General features: G+C 45.5%; 1 protein-coding gene across 1 annotated transcript in view; it reads right to left on the reverse strand.

Moving 5' to 3' along the window:
* The window catches only part of LOC125537246 (Zn-dependent exopeptidases superfamily protein), a 34,486-nt gene that overhangs the window by 9,585 nt on the left and 8,473 nt on the right, over positions 1-16,428 (reverse strand). Inside the window, exons 7-13 of the mRNA XM_048700547.2 lie at positions 15,431-15,519; positions 13,743-13,882; positions 13,490-13,652; positions 13,166-13,301; positions 10,767-10,863; positions 10,141-10,219; positions 9,212-9,271 (exon numbers count right to left, since the gene is read on the reverse strand). Of these exons, the coding sequence (XP_048556504.1) occupies positions 9,212-9,271; positions 10,141-10,219; positions 10,767-10,863; positions 13,166-13,301; positions 13,490-13,652; positions 13,743-13,882; positions 15,431-15,519 (764 nt within the window). The remainder of the gene's footprint in view (positions 1-9,211; positions 9,272-10,140; positions 10,220-10,766; positions 10,864-13,165; positions 13,302-13,489; positions 13,653-13,742; positions 13,883-15,430; positions 15,520-16,428) is intronic.

Consider the following 16,428-nt stretch of genomic DNA (forward strand, 5'->3'; position numbering starts at 1 on the left):
CAAATGATATAGCAACAGCCCAAAGCAGGTGTTAGGCGAGAAAACTTTTTGTCTACAATAAATATGTTAGAAATTCAAACAAGTTTGGAACATATGAAGATTAACTAAATTAATTGCTCTGTAGTTGCAATGATGTGGTCTTATCCTCCACAATATGCATGTTTCACATTTGTGTTGTGCTTGTGCATGAAGAAGTCAACAGTATAACATGATTCAACTAGTATTTCTACAAACAAGGCTTCTGGTTGTCGACCAGTAGTGCTATACATGAGAAATAGGTTTGCCATATACAGGATGCACATGCCAAGTCCCAAGTTGCCCACTGAAAACAGAAAAAAATGTCGATCCACAAAGAGATGTTCCAACTTTAAATGTAAATTTAAAATTCTACTCACTCCGATCCAAATTAATTGACGCTTGCTCAGTACAAAATTAGTACAACTTTATACTAAATCAGCGTCAATTAATATGGATTTGCTTGTATTTAAGCAAATGGGATGACTATTAAAATAATGAACATAAATCCTTTAAGGAGGAAAGAAGAAAACTTTCTTAACAGTTCATCGCCTCTTACTTGATTGGTCTTATAGTATTTTTTTTCTAGGTAACAATGCATCAAAAAACAGGCAGTGGCACATTCAGATATTCGTATGATGACATTTGAGCAGTGTAAAACCAGTAATGCATCGCCAATCTTCTCGTGGAAGTGAGTAGAGAGAGGGGTGGTGCCTAGGTTCAGGCCCCTAGATGGGTGATGGCTGTCTGGCTATCTTTCTTGATCAATAAGAGAATTACAATTGTGTCTACTAAACCACGTGATAGGTACGAGGCTCCTGCGTGACCCTTCCCATTGGCTGGGCTTTGCCTGGTCCTTATATAGCCATATAGGTGGATGAAGGTCGATAGTTTGGTAGCTATCTTCATGGGATACGATATAATCAAGTGACCCATAGTTTAGGGGACATATCTCCCACAGCTATAGGATCCCCAAAATAGCGTCCATGTACTTTTATCCCTTACGAGTGCCTACTCAGGCATAGTGGGGTGTGCGACCCGGAAGCTCCTAGACAGGACCGGATTCACCCGTAAGGCATCCTCCTTCGAGTGGGTACCCTTACTCACCGAGAATGCCTCCGTCAGCACTCAAAACGAGGTTGTGCTTTGGTAATCGACTCGAAAGTGGGCCTTCCATGCTGCGGGCTGTTGCGGCCCCAGTTCTTCTCACCTCCTTGAAGAGCAAGAGGAAAAGGGTGATCTCCGATCAGTCTTATTCTTCTTCATCGGGAGATGCTCCGAGTCTGTCCTTGTCCAACCATAAAGCTCCCACCAACCTCTGGAGTGTCACTAGCTTCTAGGTGGCCCAGCCGTCTCTTACACAAAGGGCTAGTTAAATATGTTACATATACGACAAGCGTACCTCGGAGTGGAGCGGTAAGTTTCCGATGTTCCGCGGGAAGAAGAATCTGTTTAGCCACCTCCGATGAAAAATTCTCACCCGAGGGATGTTGAGACGAATCCCTCAGGTGGCCAGCCAACACCTCCCAGCGAGGGCCAGCCAGCGGTACTCTTGCTGCCAACCCCTGGGTTGATCGCCTGTTTAGAGGCGACCAAGGCGGTACTCTTGCTGCCAAACCCTGGGTTGGTCGCCTATTTAGAGGCGGCCAAGGAGGTATTGAGGGCACGGCCATTGTCTGGCTGCGCGGTAGTTACTCTGGTACCTCAAATCGTGGAGTCCCTGGAGCACCAGGTGGCTGGTCTCTGAGTGCACAAAGATTCACTAGAGCAGGAGTGGTTCGCCTTTCAACCTGTCTACACAGAAAAGAACAAGGGGTCCAGCAGTTGTGATGTTCCTTGGAAACAAACAGCGGCTTGAGGCCCTAACGAAAGAAATGGCTGACGCCCATAGCTTCGCCGCCTTCTTGTCTGAGCACCTGGCCGACGTCCTTAATTACAAAGGGAAGTCATGGGCACTATGGTGAATCTCCCTGACCTTCTGCTGAGGACAAGGGAGGAAATGGCGGTGCCAACGGAGGCAAAGTACGCGGCTTTGTGCACCTTCCCAGAGTGCAGCATGATCATGTCTGGAACACATGCCAAAACATGCTTGCGAACTACTTTGCTCTCTTGGAAGTGTTTCGCCCAAAGGCTTGTCCAGAGTTCCTTCATTGCACCGAGCTCCCAACAGACTTCCCTGACCGGTGGCGAAGGCAGCGAAATTCATCTCCATGTCTTTCGCGATGGAAGTGTTGCTCACGTTTCTCGGGGGGAAATGACTCTTGTGAAAAATCCAAGAAGAGAATGCCTCCGCAACATGGGCGTTTCCCATGCTCTTACGAGGGCAAGTTAGGTAGAAAAATTCTTCTGTTTAAGGGTAATACAAACTTATTGAAATGGTACTTCCCTTCCTCCAGCCCCTACCCTTTCTCCAAGGAAGTTCCGCCTTTGGGTGAAGGATACACAAGAGCAAGGAGGCTTTCAGACGTAGAATTTCCTAGGTTGATCAATGCTCCAGCTCGATAGGTATATTTCACCATTGGAATTGGTAATGTGGTATGCCCCGGGACGCAGTTGCTTGACTACCTCTAAAGGCCCTTCCCACCTTGATAAGAGCTTGTTGTTGCACTACGGTCATGTATCCATAGGACAATATCACTTCGCGAATTTTCAGGAGACTTTTTCTCATGGTATCGACACAGTGCATGTTGGTATCCCACAGAGCAGATCATGTCCATGTCCCGCTGCTCCTCAAGAAAAATTAGGTCATCCACTTGCTGCTAGGGTTCTTTGTCCTCGTTGAACATTTGGGCACAAGTGGACCCGAATTTATCCCATGAGTGAACACAGCTTCAACTCCATACGCCAGTTGCAGATATGATACAATTAACCCCTTGGCCTGTTCAACCAGCAGTTGTTCTAGGGACGTGCCGCTGACACAAAGCACAACTCGGTTCCCATGTCGCCGTGGAGATAAAAAAGCAAAAAGGCTCAGAATTGGGCCCGTTTTTGGTTATGGTGCGGGGCTAGGCACCCCATAGTGGGTTACCACATTCTTGCCAAAGAAGCGTATTGTGGCGACCATGGTGGGGTTGGTGATTGGTTCCGCCTCAATCCACTTGGTGAAGGTATCAACCGCCACAAATAGGAACTTGAAATGGGTTGAGGTATAAATTCGGAACTCGGGTCACGAAGGGCCACGATAGGGGTATCGTTTGCAGTACTTGAGCAGATTGGTAAAAAAATTCGGACGTGATATTGACAAACCCTACATTTCTTCACAGGTTTGCTTGCATCACAAAGGGCCATAGGCCTGTAGAAACCTTTTCTGAAGGCCTTCCATACCAGGGTTCAGAAGGAAGCATGAGCTCAGTACATCCCACCATAGATTTCATCGAGTAGATTTCTACCATGTATCTGAGAGATGCACCGCATGAGCACTTCGTCTCGTCCACTTTGATAGAGGACGTTGTCCAGAAGGGCCATCCATGATTCTTCACTATCAAGCGGTGCCACAAGTCGCCCCGCGACACCTTTTAGCACATCAATCCCTAGTGATGGCCCAGGTCGTCGACAGGTCTCGTGGACAAATCTAGGACAAGAATTTTGGGACATAGGGAGTACATCGCTTGCTTGCGGTATTGACGGCTTGAGGAGCTTCTCTATGAAGACCACGAGGTTTCCTCAAGTTCATGCGGAAGTCAGTCGCGTGAGTTTGTTGACGTGGTGATTTTCTCATCTTGGAATACGCCTAAAATCCAAGCCGACAACCCCTATTCCAGCTTGCGAACGTCCCAAAGGTATGTTACCATGGTCGGGCTCAAGATTTGATACTCCCTGCGGGCTTGTCTCACCAACTCTTGGGAATCTCTTTTCAACAGCAAGCGGCGGACACCAAGGGTGTGTTTGGTTCCAAAACCAAGTAGAATGTCAGGGAACCATTGAATGATTCCATCTTGACGTTTGGCAAGAAGAGAATGAGGTAGGATGGAATGGTTCCTAGGGGCAGAATGCCAAAATTTGATCTATCACCTTCTCCAGCCTCCGCTACCAGCTACTCGGTCTACTTCTCCAGCCTCCCACCTCACCCGCCTCGTGTTCCTCGACAAAACCCCCGTGGGCGTCGTGAGCCTCCGTCTAGGAGGCATCCCCGCCCCAGCCGCTCCCCGTTGGCTCAAGCAGGTGAGGCGGGAAGTCGGGTACGGGGAGAGCGGGAGCGACTGGTGGAGATCGTGTGGCTGAGGCGCAGAAGGTCGCGAGCGACGACGGGGTCCCTAGCGTGCAACGTCTGAAGTTCGTGCGGCCGAGGCGCAAAAGGTTGCGAGCGACGACGGCGTGCAGAGGCGTCCACGCGCTGGAGAGGAGACCAAGGAGGTGAGCGAGAGAGACGAGGTGTCGTCCGCCCGATTTGGAGAGACCACTCAAAACTGCATACACAGGGAATATAACATTCTCTGGAATCAGTTGGTTCTAGTTCCTTTGATGATCCAGACACGAGAATTGGTTCTAGGGACGGAACCGACACATGCCGTTCCACTCCTATGACAGAAGCCAAACACACCCCCAAGGTAAAAAGCTACTAGTAGACCTGCCAGCAAACTCCCATATTCGCCATGTTGTTGGTGGCCGTGAAGTGGAGCTGGATTGCGTACCAGATGGAGTCTACTTGTGAGGAGATGAGTACGATACCAAGCCCTGCTCCGCATAGGTTGACCAACCTAAAAATGAGTGTCCAAAGGTCATGCTGGATTTTCTCAAGCAGTCGAGTACAAAATCAGTGAGTGCTTACGACTTGATGGCAGTATGGGAGGCGAAACATACGAAAATCTGTCGAGCCCCGCCACCCATTTCAATATCCTCCGAGCTTAGAGCATCTCCACTCGCGCCCCCCACAGGCCCCACAGGGCAAGTTTTTTCGCGCCGACGCCGAAAAAAAACCCCAGTCGCGCCCCCAGGACGCCGAAACATATTTTGGGCCGGCGATTCCAGGCCGAACCCAGCGCATTGGGGGGCGCTTGGGGGCTCCGGCGGAAGGAAAAACCGCGCCTGGGCCACCACTGTCAGCCAAAAAGCATCTTGCACGTCCGACGCCCAGGACGAAGAGCATCTCATGGTCCTCGCCGCTCTGGCCAGCCTGTTCGCGAGCAATGCAAAGCCGCGGCGAGGTGGCGACGCCGGGCCGGCTAAAGGCAAAGCAGAGGCATCGACTGGAAGGCTATTACTTGCTCTACGCCGACTACTTCGCCGATGCTCCATTGCACGGCGAGAAAGTATTTCGGCACCGTTATCAGATGAGCCGAAAGCTCTTCCTCAGGATTGTGAATTCCATCTGTGAGTTCGACAGCTACTTCAAGTGCAAGAAGGATTGCACCGGCACACTTGGATTCACCTCACTCCAGAAGTGCACGGCAGCTACGAGGATGCTTGCATGCGGAGCTCTCGGTGATTCACAGGACTATGGACGCATGGCCGAGTCCACGACCATTGAGTGTTTGTACAAGTTCTGCAGGGCAGTGGTGGCAGTGTGTGTACCTCAATACTTGCGATCACCCAATGCTGAAGACACTGCTCGGATCCTAGCACAGAATGGAGCAAGAGGATTTTCTGGGATGCTTGGAAGCATCGACTGCATGCATTGGACATGGAAAAAACGTCCATTTGCTTGGCAAGGGATGCACAAAGGCGCCAAAGGAGGTTGCAATGTGGTACTTGAGGCAGTGGCCACACAGGACCTCTGGATTTGGCACTCCTTTGGTATGCCAGGAACTCACAATGACATCAACGTACTGCAGTGCTCAAATGTCTTTGCCAAGCTTGTTGAAGGTCATGCTCCTGCGGTGAACTTCAAGGTCAATGGGCGCCACTACAACAAGGGATACTACCTAGCATATGGCATCTATCCAAGATGGTCCACATTTGTGAAGACTATCGCAAACCTGTGCCAGGAGCCAAGAACACCTACTTTGCCAAGTGTCAGGAGGCTTGCAGGAAGGATGTCGAGCGGGCATTTGGTGTGCTCCAATCTTGATTTGCTCTTGTCCGGTACCCCGCTTAGACCTGGTCGAAAGATCACATGTGGGAGGTCATGACTTGCTGTGTCATCTTGCACAACATGATCATTGAGAGCGAGCAGGAAGAGCCAGTGTTTGACACTGAACCATATTACGGGCAGGGTCCTCTTGCCCAAGTTGATCACCAGCTACCGGCAACCTGGACTGCCTTCCTCAATATGTGTCAGGAGATCCGAGACCCGCAGGTGCATCAACAACTGCAGCACAATCTGGTGGAGCACATATGGAGGCTCAAGGGCAACGCCTAGCTCGACGTGTGATGAAATGAGTTTTTATTTGTTGAACTATTTGATTTGCATTGATTTGTTGAACTATTTGATTTGTATTGATTTTCTATGTGATAAAAATTAGCTTCTATTGAATTTGTGCCGAAGCACACCGAATATGGGCCCAAAGTGGGCCAATTTGCGGCGAAAGTAGGCCAATTTGTGCCAAAAGTGGGCCGAAATCGACGACTGGGGGCGATCTTGGGGGGGGGGGGGGCTGGGAACCCGAGGAGTTTCCTAGGGTTTCCTAGGATCTTTGTCAGGTTGATCTCTATACTGCAAATGAGATCTTAAAACCGAGGAGTTTCCTAGGGTCGACTCCAAAGACACATTTCTTGAGGGGGGGGGGGGGGGGGGGCTGGGAACCCGAGGAGTTTCCTAGGGTTTCCTAGGATCTTTGTCAGGTTGATCTCTATACTGCAAATGAGATCTTAAAACCGAGGAGTTTCCTAGGGTCGACTCCAAAGACACATTTCTTGAGGTTGAGTTTGATGTGGTTCCTTCTTAGGTTCTCAAATGTCTCATTCAAGTCAGGTAGCAGGTCGCTCTTTTTCTAGGCTTCACCACCAAGTCGCCAATGTACACTTCCATGTTTTGCCCGATTTGATCTTCGAAGGTGTATCTCATGGCACGTTGATAGTTGGTGCCTCGTTCTTGAGTCAGAAGGGCATTTTGACATATCAAAAGGCCCCAAAGGGGTGGTGAACAATGTTTTTTCCTTGTCCTCTGGCTTCATAGTCGCTTGATGGTAGGCGAAGTATGCATGTAGGGGACAAAGAAACTCACATCCCGACGTCGAGTCAATTATCTCACTCATCCGGGGGAATGGGTAGGAATCTTCGGGACAAACCTTGTTGAGGTCGGTAAAGCCCACACACACATCCTCCCCTCGCCATTAGAGTTCGGGACTAGCACTGGCTTAGCTTAGCATAGCTTAGCAGTCTGAGTTTTTGATGCCGCCCTAAGTCAATCAACTACCTCTTGTATGACAACCTTCCTATCAAGGGCGAACCTCCGGAGCTTCTATTGCATTGGTTTGGCGCCAAGAAAAACATGGAGATGATGCTCGACAACTTCTCGTGGGTACGCAGGCATGTCAACTACAATCCAAGCAAATACATCTCGATTGGCCTTGAGGAACGCATAGAGCTCCTACTCACATCTGTTGCCTAGCGTTGCCCCAACATTCACGAACCGGGTCAACTGGGAGGCGGTGCAAACTATCTGACCTCTTCGTGTCCAGTCATGGCCGCCTTTGCTCTAGATTGCTTCTTCATGCTAGAAAAAATGACAATCATCATGATCTAGATGAAGGTTGCCCGGAAAGTCATCTTGGTTGGTGGAGAATCGCCTAAGGCGATCCGCGCAGGCCCCAAGGTGGGTGCCAAATGTGGATAATAAAATGTATCGCCGATCGTACGATCTGGAGATGGTCCTGGAAGTGAGTAGAGAGGGGCGGTGCCTGAAGGGATCTCATCGGCGATGAAGGTGACCGATGGTTTTACCTACGTTCATGCCCTCAGAAGAGGTAATAGCCCTATGTTCTGCCTACATGTCTTCATATTTATCAATAAGAGAATCATAATGATGTTTTCCAATCTACTAAGCTAGGTGACGGGCATGGGGCTCCTGGGTGACCATTCCCTTTGGCATGGCTTCGCCTGGTTTGGTAGCTATATTTGGGGGATACGATATGATCAGGTGAACCAAAGTTCTGGGGGACATCTCTCCTACAATGCAGAATCCTCGAAATAACACTCTTGTCCTTATCCGTTACAGGTGCCTACTTGGGCACAGTACTCGTAAGCCCCTAGACACTCGGGCCGATGATATGATTTGTGTTCATCTGTAAGGCGTCCTCCTCCAGGTGTGTATCCTTACGCACCACAATAACCACTGGTAACCAGATGGTGATGGGACCCCCCCCCCCCCAGGTGAACATTCCCTTCGGCATGGCTTCGCCTGGTTTGGTAGCTATATTTGGGGGATACGATATGATCAGGTGACCCAAAGTTCTAGGGGACATCTCTCCTACAATGCAGAATCCTCCAAATAACACTCTTGTCCTTATCCGTTACAGGTGCCTACTTGGGCGCGGTACTCGTAAGCCCCTAGACAGTCGGGCCGATGATATGATTTGTGTTCATCTGTAAGGCGTCCTCCTCCAAGTGTGTATCCTTACGCACCACAATAACCACTGGTAACCAGATGGTGATGGGACACCCCCCCCCCCCCCCCAAGGTGAACATTCCCTTTGGCATGGCTTCGCCTGGTTTGGTAGCTATATTTGGGGGATACGATATGATCAGGTGACCCAAAGTTCTGGGGGACATCTCTCCTCGAATGCAGAATCCTCGAAATAACACTCTTGTCCTTATCCGTTACAGGTGCCTACTCGGGCGCGGTACTCGTAAGCCCCTAGACACTCGGGCCGATGATATGATTTGTGTTCATCTTTAAGGCATCCTCCTCCAGGTCTGTATCCTTAAACACCACAATAACCACTGGTAACCAGATGGTGATGGAACCCCCCACCCCTACCTCATGCGTGCGTGCACATACACACATCTCCTACAGTAAAAGTAAACAAAAGAAGAAGAGTTGACAATTGGACAGTGAGACAACTAAGATAACCTTTCATGGGTACCTCTAAAGCCTCAACTATAAAAAGAGCTGGAGATGGTCCTGGAAGTGAGTAGAGAGAGAGGTTCCCATGAAAGGTTAAACCAGGTTTTATGTAAAGTTTATGAGACAACTAAGATAACATAACAAGTAAACAACCACACTCAAGGTATTGCTAAGAATCATCTTGAGAAAGTCAGATAGAAATTAAGTATTAAGCAACAGCATAAATGAAAGTGAAGGTGGTAAAAAACTTACCAGAGTTACTAGAGAATAGAGACCAAAAGCACCCCAAAAGTGTGATTGCTCTGATAGCCCCTAAAATATAAGAACCAAGTTCTTTTAATTGAAAGGTATAAGCTACTACCAACATGGCAGTTTCACTGGATGACAACCAAGAGCATTGAACATAAGAAAATATCATGACTAATTTCCATGTGCTTTACTGTCAAAATCAACAAGTTACATGTAACTGTACATCCTATTAATGAAACAGATTATGCAGATTTGTCAATGTTCTAAAACCTTATAGCTCATACAAACTGATTTGCCTCACAAATAAAAGTACCATTATTCATTGAACCCTAATTGTCTCAGCATAAAAAGTAACATAGGCACTCTAATTTTACTCTGCAATCGAGCTATAGAACAGAAGCAATTGACTTGACTAAAATCTAATTCTCCTGACTGAAAGATTATATACAGAAACACAGCTGAAAAGATAGTTGTGTGCAATGTTTGGTCAACAGAAAAGAACTAGCATGCAAGCCGAACTACTATTTTAAATCGACGAAGTCTACATTTCCATATTTAAAATTTGTGGAAGTTTTCAATCAAATTTGTAAAAAAAACTAAAAAAATCTCTTAAGTGTTTTTTTCTTCATGGCAGTGACATAAACGAGCAACAAACGACATGTCACATCCAAGTCACCCAAACCCGCTTGTGAAACCATCTGAGGTTTAAAAGCACACTGTTTCAAAAGTTCGATACTACAACTCTGACGGTTTTTAGACTGCGTGAAAAGTGGAACTTTTCTCTTTTTTATCAATTACTAGCACAATATACACGCAACATTTGTGTTCTTCATCATCAATGCCAAATGACTTAATATACAAGCATGCAAAGTGCAAACAAATGAAATGGCAGAAGCATAATACAAACTACATGCTCTGTATAAGAAAAATACCCATATGATCCTCGGCAGCAATAAACCGACCAATGATGCCGGGACAAACATAAAAAATGCCAAACAAGGGTGAGCAAACCTGCATGCACAAAATTAACAAATATAAACATGTAAACTTTAATTGGAAATAACATGAACTAAATGGAATTAAAAGGAAATGTTCACTTTTAAGTATTTCAAAAAATAGCCCATGTAGAAAAAAATATGATTTTTAGGGCCCATGTTTTAAGTCTGAAGGTGGTCAAATAAAGTTATTGAAGGATAAACCAATGCCTCAGGTTTCCAACAGGACAGGAGAAACATTACTATTGCACAACAAGCATAGATTGGGTGTATGTCCTTGCAAGCAGCAGATGATAATGAGGCAGCGTCATAAAGGAGAGATAATGCAATATGAAAAGAGCAGTGGGAGACATAGGAGGATAATGCAATATGGAAGAGCAGTGGGAGACATAAGACAAATTATGGTAGGATAGCCCATGCCAACCACGCCACATGGTTGCTGCCTTATCCTAACTTGTATGAGGGAAAAAAAATTGCATGCTGAAGTTGCCAAATAATTGGAATAGAAGTGACAACAAAAATGAAAAGACATCATAGTAAGTCCAGAAAGATCTCATTGTTACCAATTCATTGCATTCTTTGTGAACAACAATCTAAGGCCTGCAGTCATAGCAGGAACGACTATTGCAAGGATGACACCAAATGCATGAAGCAACATTCCTGCGAGTGCATGTGAGATACAGTTACTGTTGGCCAGCATGATACTGTTAAGGAAGTACAGTACAAAATCCGAATCTTACTTTCTCATGTTATTTTTCAACAAAACATGGTAATTCTGTGTCTATTTAAGTGAAATAAGAAACTTTAAACGGCTTTGCTATTTGATTATATTGTGCCCCAAACTGGAATCCTCTACATTTCTACAAAATGGTCAGTACTATGATTGTAAATACTGACCAGGCTAAGCTTTTATCCCAAGCCAAAAAACAAAGGAATTCAAAAGAATTCTAGAAACAAATCCACATGTACATGTAGATGTTTAATACGTATATGTAAGATGTCATTGGTAGATTTACTATTTGGTATTTGCCATTATAGATCCACATATATTAATAACTTGCATAGTCCACAATAAAAATATTTATTACTGAAATTTTACATATAGTAGGTAGGACACATACATGTGGATATAGGAACACTAAACTAAGTGTGAGTGTACAATAGTTTATTCTACCCCCCTAGTAAGAAGTACACAAAATATAGTAACATAGTATACAAAATATAGTAAGTAAATTACCAACTTGGATAGTAAAAAAATTATTCCGGCATTACTACATTTTGTACACTGTTTTACTAAATTTTGTATATAGTGCTACTAGGGTTGTGCCTGATGGGCACGAGGAGGAGGTTAGCCTTGATGGGCAGGTGGTGTCTCAGGAGGACACCTTTCGATATTTGGGGTCAATGCTGCAGAAGGATGGGGATCGATGAAGATGTGAACCATCAAATCAAAGCCGGATGGATAAAGTGGCGCCAAGCTTCTGGCTTTCTCTGTGACAAGATTCAGCCTGCAATATTGTATGGCGATGAGTGTTGGCCGACTAAAAGGCGACATGTTCAACAGTTGTGGTGGAGACGCGCATGTTGAGATGGATGTGTGGCCACATAAGGAAGGATCGGGTCCAGAATGATGTTATACAAGATAGAGTTGGGGTGGCACCGATTGAAGAGAAGCTTGTCCAACATTGTCTGAGATGATTTGGGCATATTCCACGCAGGACTCCAGAAGCTCTAGTGCAGAGCAGACGGCTAAAGCGTGTTGATAATGTCAAGAGAGGTCGGGGTAGACCGAACTTGACATGGGAGGAGTCCGTAAAGAGAGATCTGAAGGACCGGAGTATCACCAAAGAACTAGCCATGGACAGGGGTGCGTGGAAGCTTGCTATCCATGTGCCAGAACAATGAGTTGGTTGCAAGATTCTTATGGGCTTCAACTCTAGCCTACCCAACTTGTTTGGGACTAAAGGCTTTGTTGTTGTTGTTGTTGTTGTTGTTGTTGTGTTACTAGGGGTATAGAATAAGCATTTTACACTCACGTTATTCAATATACATCTCAAACAAATTAATTATACCTCTATGATTTTTAGTATACCGTATTAATTATTCAAAGATACCTCAATACAAGTTTTACAAAATAAAAATCATCAGAACCCTTAGTTTAAATAATATATCATTTGTACATACAAAAAAGCAGTTTATGTGCAAATAAAATGAAATATACGGTTTCAAATGAAAATTTTCATATAACCCACTTTGGTCAAAGTTAGAGAAGTTTAGCTTTTTGAAAAACTAATACACCTTATATTTTTAGCAAAGGGAGTATAAAACAACACTATTCTAAGTGTGAGTGTAGAACAGAATTGTTATTCTACACCCCTAGCAAAACTATATACAATATCATGTAAAGTAGTAATTCTGAAAGAATTGTTTTGCTATTCAAGTCACTAATTTACTAAATTGTTATGAAAAGTACTATATTTTGCACACCGATCACTATATTTTGAGCACATTTTACTAGGGGTATATTCCACACTCACGCTTAGAATAGTATATATATATATAGTGGCTATTGTAAGTTTTTTTTACTTATATCGTGGTTTTCTTATGCCAATATGAACGGAACTATTTGCATATCAAATGTAAATTCTTAATGAAACGACATAAGAAAACCTCGGGTGCAAAATAACTTATTATGCACCCTGGGTGATGAATGGCATTATATCCTTTCAAGGCACATGTCACAACATCTACTCCCTCCGTTCCTAAATATTTGTCTTTTTAGAGATTTCAAATGGACTACCACATACGGATGTATAGACATATTTTAGAGTGTAGATTCACTCATTTTGCTCCGTATGTAGTCACTTGTTGAAATCTCTAGAAAGACAAATATTTAGGAACGGAGGGAGTAGTAGGTAAAGTATGATATCACACCATTTCAGAGTACATTTCAACCACATACCTCTTGCTAAATCCAGAACAGTCTGAAACAATGATATCATGGTAATATTTGGGAAGCTCAGGAACAATGGTGTAAGAAGGAAAATAGCTACAGGAAGACTGTGAATAATCAGAGACACATCACGTGGATAAAAGATCTGGACATAAGAATAAATATGTTAGTTTAGTCCCAAGAAAATGAATGAATTTCATGCTACATATCCTTTAGTGGCGTATATTGTAGCTACATTTTACAATGTAGGGAAAGTGAGGAAATGAACTTGTTTAGAACATTGATATCATAATATCATTATCGTTCCAATTTGGAAGAATAAAGTCAATGTACCATGAACCAAGTCAAGTAATCAAAGAAGATAGCTCTCAGATCGTCGATTCCCTCATTAACAGCTTTATTGGATCTCTCGCTCTCTTTTAGCAGCATCGGAGAATTTGTGAAAGCCTTTACGAGGTTGAATAAATTTTCACCGCGCGCTTGAATACTTCCAGGACTGAAACAGAAAAGACAAGTATACAATAATAATTACTGTATTTCATATGAAAAGTTAGAAATTTCATCAGGCCGGGAGTTTAATACATACAGCAGGTTTTCCAGTGTATCATAAGAAGTATGATAAAAATAACCACCAAGAACAAAGATAATATCAAGTCCTGGGATTTTTGCTACGTCTTCAGCAAATATCCTATAATCTGTATCACCTGGAATTATTCCAAACATATCCTGCATGTACGAAGCACAGTCCATTTCATTATAAAATACTCCCTCTGTTCACAAATATAAGATGTTTTGGATATTTCAATATAGACTACATACGGATTGAAATGAGTGAACGAACACACTAAAACGTGTCTATATACAATCGGTTAACAAAAAAGTTAGAACATCTTATATTTGTGAACGGAGGGAGTACATCCGATACATAACTAATATTTTATAATATTATGCAGGTGCACCATAGCTAATATTTGAAGAAATATGTATAGATTTTGTCCTTGGTGCTCCGGGATGAACCTTTCCTTATCTATGATGCAGTTTTTCGAGTAAACGCAAAATGATTTTTGCGTTTCATTGCATTGAAAAGATGGGAGAGAGTACATGCCTCCTAGGAGGTTATATTTACAGAGTCCTAGCGCCTTATCAGTGGACATCCCAGGAGGTGGGCAAGACAACCCGCAGCCCCTGTGCCCCAGCTTTTGCCCAACATTTGGCCTTGTCTTTAATCCTATCAACTAGCGCATCTATCGAGGGTCTTGCATTGTCGAAGACGCATTCGTTCCTCTGTTTCCAGATCATCCAGGGGACAAGCAGTGTGATCGATTGCAGAGCTTTGCGTAGTGTAGGAGGGGTCTGTGCCTTCGCACGCAGCCACCAGTCCATCATGATAATTTCGTTGGCTGGCGGTTGGGCAGGTATATGCGCCCAGTCCAGAATGATGTGCCAAGTCTGCTTAGCAAATGGACACGCCAGGAGCAGGTGTTGGATGGTCTCCGGGTCTTGGTCGCAAAGGAGGCACCTAGGGTGGTGCTGCAGGCCGCGGCGGGCCAGCCTCGACGCCGTCCAACACCGGTCCTGGTTAGCAAGCCAGTGGAAGAATTTGACGCGGGGTGGCGCCCAACTCTTCCAAATCAGCTTCCATGAATGGCAGCGCGTAGATCCCTGGAATGTGGCAGCGTAGCAAGACTGGGCCGAAGTATGTGGCGCTTGCTGTCCATCTCCAGAGCAGCCGGTCGGGTTCGTCTGAGGGTGAAATGCTGTACCGCCTGCCAGAGCATCAGGTACTGGCCAATCTCGTGTATCCCGAGGGTCCCCTGGATATCGCGGGCCCAAGTGTTCCCGTCCAGGCCTTCTGCCACTGTTCTCGTCTTGCGTCGCCACTTGGGGATGCATTGGTATAGCATGGGGGCTATCTCACGGACGGATTGGCCGTTTATCCATCGGTCGTCCCAGAAGAGTACTGTCCGGCCATCGCCGAGCATCATAGTGCTGGCCATTTATCCTTTGCTTTGTTGTTCAGGGGATGTTTGGATAAGAGGCATTTATTTTTTAGGAGCCGCCATAATTATTGCACATTTTAACTAAATACCAAAACTCTTCAAAAATACCACCAATCCAAACAGGCTCCTCTTAGCCTATAACCTGAAGCTAGGACAAGCAAACCTTTCATGTGCAACTAATTTTGCAACACCAAGTACATAAATTGGAAGTGAAGACAAAAGATAATTAAGTAAACCATTTTAGAAGCTTGTATGGAAGTTCGGAAACAAGAACCTGAGCAACACTATTTGCCATTGGATACTTTGCAGTCTGAGCATAAATACGAGAAGGCCAAGATCCCGGTCCAGACTGACAAACTAAATCTGGTGAGGGAAGATAAACGGCCAGGATCATATTTCATTGCAAAATCAACACATTTAAGCCAGACATCTTTATAATATGGAGTAAATTGCCAAAAACCACAACAATTGTGCACAATGCATAAAATAACCACCGTTTTCATAAAAGTTTGCAGATAGCACTGTTTTTTGGTCATTTTTTTTGCCAAAAACAATAAATGGTGAATTGAGCGTGTTTCTAACAGAAAACCTGACATGCTGGGCCCACTGTAAGTGATGACATTGCACTAAATCTTCACACTGTTTGATTCTCACATTGAGTTAGATGAAGGGACCACCCATCAGTTCTTCACTGCCCCGCCTCTCTGATCTCCTTGGTGACATTCCTACGAGCACTTGGTCAACACCATTGGCTCCTCCCTCCAACAGATGCGTCACCAGCCACGGCCGACGAGGTTGAGGATGGCGACATGCGTTAGTTCTAGCACGGCGACGGCAAAGGCAGTGGTGAGATGCTGCGCTCTCGTATTCATGGCCCGGCCAGCTAGTTTGAAAGGGGCGCGTACGGTGCACGACAGAGCTCCGGCCTGAGCACAGCGAGGATGCGTCAACGCCGCGAGCCACCGCAGCACCTACTCGTGCCAAAGGCCACCGCGCCGCCTTGCTAGCCGCCACCGTACGTGCTTTGCACAACACAGCCATCCATGCTGGGTCAACCCTGTGCGCTGCAGGCTCGAAGCAAGCACCGCATGTACAGCGTGCTCCGTGGCTGCCGCGCCGCTGCGTCTCGCTGGCGCGTTGCCGCCGTCATCTTGCTCCCCGCCACCATGTCCGCCGTGCGCACCCGCATTGCAAGCACCCACAGGATGGCCACCCCCCATGCCTAAATGCATCCATCACCGCGCCGCGTGCTCGGCTTCGCCGCCACGTCAA

The sequence above is a fragment of the Triticum urartu genome, chromosome 2A (genome assembly GCF_056163025.1).
Source record: "Triticum urartu cultivar PI428250 chromosome 2A, HENAU_Tu73, whole genome shotgun sequence".
Classification (NCBI taxonomy): Eukaryota; Viridiplantae; Streptophyta; class Magnoliopsida; order Poales; family Poaceae; genus Triticum; species Triticum urartu.